General features: G+C 66.2%; 1 protein-coding gene across 1 annotated transcript; it reads left to right on the top strand.

Moving 5' to 3' along the window:
• Window positions 1-36: 36 nt before the first annotated feature.
• CKB (creatine kinase B) lies at window positions 37-3,024 on the top strand. The gene is made up of 7 exons (XM_029952353.1): window positions 37-276; window positions 483-637; window positions 711-843; window positions 1,056-1,227; window positions 1,975-2,098; window positions 2,344-2,533; window positions 2,625-3,024. Exons 1-7 carry the CDS (start codon window positions 84-86, stop codon window positions 2,801-2,803), a joined length of 1,146 nt encoding a protein of 381 aa, XP_029808213.1. The 5' UTR covers window positions 37-83; the 3' UTR covers window positions 2,804-3,024.
• The last annotated feature ends 277 nt before the right edge of the window (window positions 3,025-3,301 follow it).

The following is a 3,301-nucleotide window of genomic DNA, read 5'->3' on the forward strand; positions in this document are numbered from 1 at the left end:
GGTCTGCAGGTCCCTGGGGGGCCCGGTGTGCCGGGTCTCCGCTGACCCTCGAGTCTCCCCGCAGCCTGCCGCTCGCCGCCGCCATGCCCTTCTCCAATAGCCACAACGCGCTGAAGCTGCGCTTCCCGGCCGAGGACGAGTTCCCCGACCTCAGCGGCCACAACAACCACATGGCCAAGGTGCTGACCCCCGAGCTGTACGCGGAGCTGCGCGCCAAGTGCACGCCGAGCGGCTTCACACTGGACGACGTCATCCAGACCGGCGTGGATAACCCGGGTACGCGCACCTCGGTCCCGGGTCAGGGTGCCGGCGTCTTGTCTGCAAGCCACTCCCCCGGGGCTCGGGTCCAGCGCCTCCCCAGAACCCCTCCCAGGCTAGGGTTCCGGCGCCCCGCTTCCCGCGCGTAGCCGCAGGGTCCTGAGCGCCTCCGTCAGGCCTGGCAGTGACGTCACTGTCCCCATTCCCCCCTCCCCCCCTCCCAGGCCACCCCTATATCATGACCGTGGGCTGCGTGGCAGGCGATGAGGAATCCTATGACGTGTTCAAGGAGCTCTTTGACCCCATCATCGAGGACCGGCACGGAGGCTACAAGCCCAGCGACGAGCACAAGACCGACCTCAATCCCGACAACCTGCAGGTGCGAGGCGGCCCCAGGTGGCAGGGCGGGCTGGGGAGGGGTCCCCCGGCGCTCACCCCCGCTCCGCCCCCAGGGAGGCGACGACCTGGACCCTAACTATGTGCTGAGCTCGCGGGTGCGCACGGGTCGCAGCATCCGCGGCTTCTGCCTCCCCCCGCACTGCAGCCGCGGGGAGCGCCGCGCCATCGAGAAGCTCGCGGTGGAAGGTAGGGGTCGCACCTCGGTCCCCGTGCGGCTTGTTTACCAGTCACCCGAGCCGCCGCTGCCGCCCTCTTATCTGCGCGCCGGGTCCGGTTTCCTGGGGGTGGGGGGGTGGGGGGGGGGACGGAGGCCCAGCTCCGTGGCTACGGCGGCCTGGGGCCCTGCGAGGGCCGGCCCGGCCGGGGCTCCCGTGTGTCCTGAGCGCGCCCCTCCGCAGCTCTGTCGAGCCTGGACGGCGACCTGGCCGGCCGGTACTATGCGCTGAAAAGCATGACCGAGGCGGAGCAGCAGCAGCTCATCGACGACCACTTCCTCTTCGACAAGCCCGTGTCGCCCCTGCTGCTGGCCTCCGGCATGGCCCGTGACTGGCCCGACGCCCGTGGCATCTGGTGCGTGCCCCTGACTCCTCCCACGGGTCCCCCCACGCCCCTTCCCCTCCTCCTCTTGGCCCTTCCCACGCCAAGGCCAGGCCTAGGAGGAAGGAAGAAGGAGGGGCCGAACTCCTGGAACAGGTTTGGTGCTTCCCGGGCCTCCTCACAGGTGACCTTGACCGTGCAGGTACATCAAGGGACTCCAGCTGGTAGAGGCGGAGGCCTCGTGGGATCTTGGTGGGCAATGGGTCGCTTTGACTTCTTTCCTCCACCCTCCTCTTGGGAGCTGGAGCTTCTTGTTTTCTCCTTTCTCACCCTCTTCCCCGCGGGGACTCTGCCAGGTGCTGGGTGACGCAGACACTTCCTAGTGGGAGTGGGGGTGAGGGTGCGGGAAGGCTTACGGCTCCTGCCCCCACTCTGTGCCGAGGGCGGCGTCAGCGCCCAGATACAGCCATCCTCTTGCCCCCTACCTCCTGGGGAGGGGGGCTCGCCCCTCCCCCACACCCGGGCCACACAGCACATGACTGGCCGGAGGCTGGGGCACTGCTCCGGGCTTTTTGTACTCTCTGAGGTGTCCTGGCCTTCCTGCCTGTCCCCCCCCCCGAGTGTGGTCCTGGCAGAAGCCCAAGCTTCTGGGTACCGTGGGATCAAGCACCTCAGGGACTTGGAAAGTTCCTGGGGTCTGGGGACCCCTTAGAGTTTTTTTTCTGGATGTGGTCTGAGACCAGAGTCCAAGGAGGAGGCCTGACCGTGCCCCTCCCCCAGGCACAATGACAATAAGACCTTCCTGGTGTGGATCAACGAGGAAGACCACCTTCGGGTCATCTCCATGCAGAAGGGGGGCAACATGAAGGAGGTGTTCACTCGCTTCTGCAATGGCCTCACCCAGGTCAGGCCTGACGCCCCCGAACTGGGCGGGCATGAGTGGGGTTTGGGGCCAGGGAGGGCACAGGGCCAAGCCTCAGAGCTCAGGCCAGGATGTGGGTGCCCCCATCAGTCCCCCTGGGAGCCCCAGTCTCTGTTACCTCAGGGTCCTGCCAGGGGACTCTCCGGTCCCGTCCAGGGGTCCCCCAGCTGGTGCCTTGGGGTCACCTCTCATCCAGGCCAACTCTCTCTCACCTTCTTCACCTCCAGATTGAAACGCTCTTCAAGTCTAAGAATTACGAATTCATGTGGAACCCTCACCTGGGCTACATCCTCACCTGCCCGTCCAACCTGGGCACGGGGCTGCGGGCAGGTGTGCACATCAAGCTGCCCCACCTGGGGAAGCACGAGAAGTTCCCGGAGGTGCTCAAGCGGCTGCGGCTTCAGAAACGCGGCACAGGTGAGTGGGGCAGGGGCTGCAGGCGGTCTTCTGCCTCTGGGGCAGCCCCCCCCCCCCCGCCCCAGTCCTGCTGACCTGCTGGTCTCCCCAGGTGGTGTGGACACAGCTGCTGTTGGTGGGGTCTTCGATGTCTCCAACGCAGACCGCCTGGGCTTCTCCGAGGTGGAGCTGGTGCAGATGGTGGTGGATGGCGTGAAGCTGCTCATCGAGATGGAGCAGCGGCTGGAGCAGGGCCAGGCCATCGATGACCTCGTGCCCGCCCAGAAGTGAAGCCCTGGCCTGCACCTGCCGCCACCACCACCAGCCCCGCTGCTTCCTAACTTATTGCCCGGGCAGTGCCCACCACGCACCCTGATGTCCGCCACTTGGCGGCTGAGCCCTTAGCCTCGCTGTAGAGACTTCCGTCGCCCTTGGTAGAGTTTATTTTTGTGATGGCTAAGATGTTGCTGATGCTGGAATAAACTAGGGTCTCGGCCCACCGCGTCTCCCGAGTAGTGGCTCCCCTTTCCCGTGGCTGCCCTGGGACCCAGGGGCCAGATCTGAGGGCCTCAATCTTGGACCGACCCCTTCTGCTTCACTTTCTTTAAGAAGGGACAGTCAGGAGGCAGTCACGGTGCTCTGCCCAGTCCACGAACCCCTCTTAGCCGCCCTTGGCTTTCCTGCAGCCCTGGGATGGGCTGGCGGGGGAGGGACAAGGAGAGGGAGGAGCTGGGGGGTGGCGGAGCCCCCGCGGAGCATCTAAGGGCATTTGGGCCCCGGGAGGCGGAG

Source organism: Suricata suricatta, chromosome 9 (genome assembly GCF_006229205.1).
Source record: "Suricata suricatta isolate VVHF042 chromosome 9, meerkat_22Aug2017_6uvM2_HiC, whole genome shotgun sequence".
Lineage (NCBI taxonomy): Eukaryota > Metazoa > Chordata > Mammalia > Carnivora > Herpestidae > Suricata > Suricata suricatta.

What these genes read in the sequence shown, in the direction of transcription:
- CKB (XM_029952353.1), top strand. Translation starts at nt 84, where the DNA reads ATGCCCTTCTCCAATAGCCACAACGCGCTGAAGCTGCGCTTCCCGGCC. An exon ending in TCAATCCCGACAACCTGCAG is followed by an intron (nt 638 to 710) that starts GTGCGAGGCGGC and finishes CTCCGCCCCCAG; the next exon opens with GGAGGCGACGACCTGGACCC. An exon ending in CCCGACGCCCGTGGCATCTG is followed by an intron (nt 1,228 to 1,974) that starts GTGCGTGCCCCT and finishes CCCCTCCCCCAG; the next exon opens with GCACAATGACAATAAGACCT.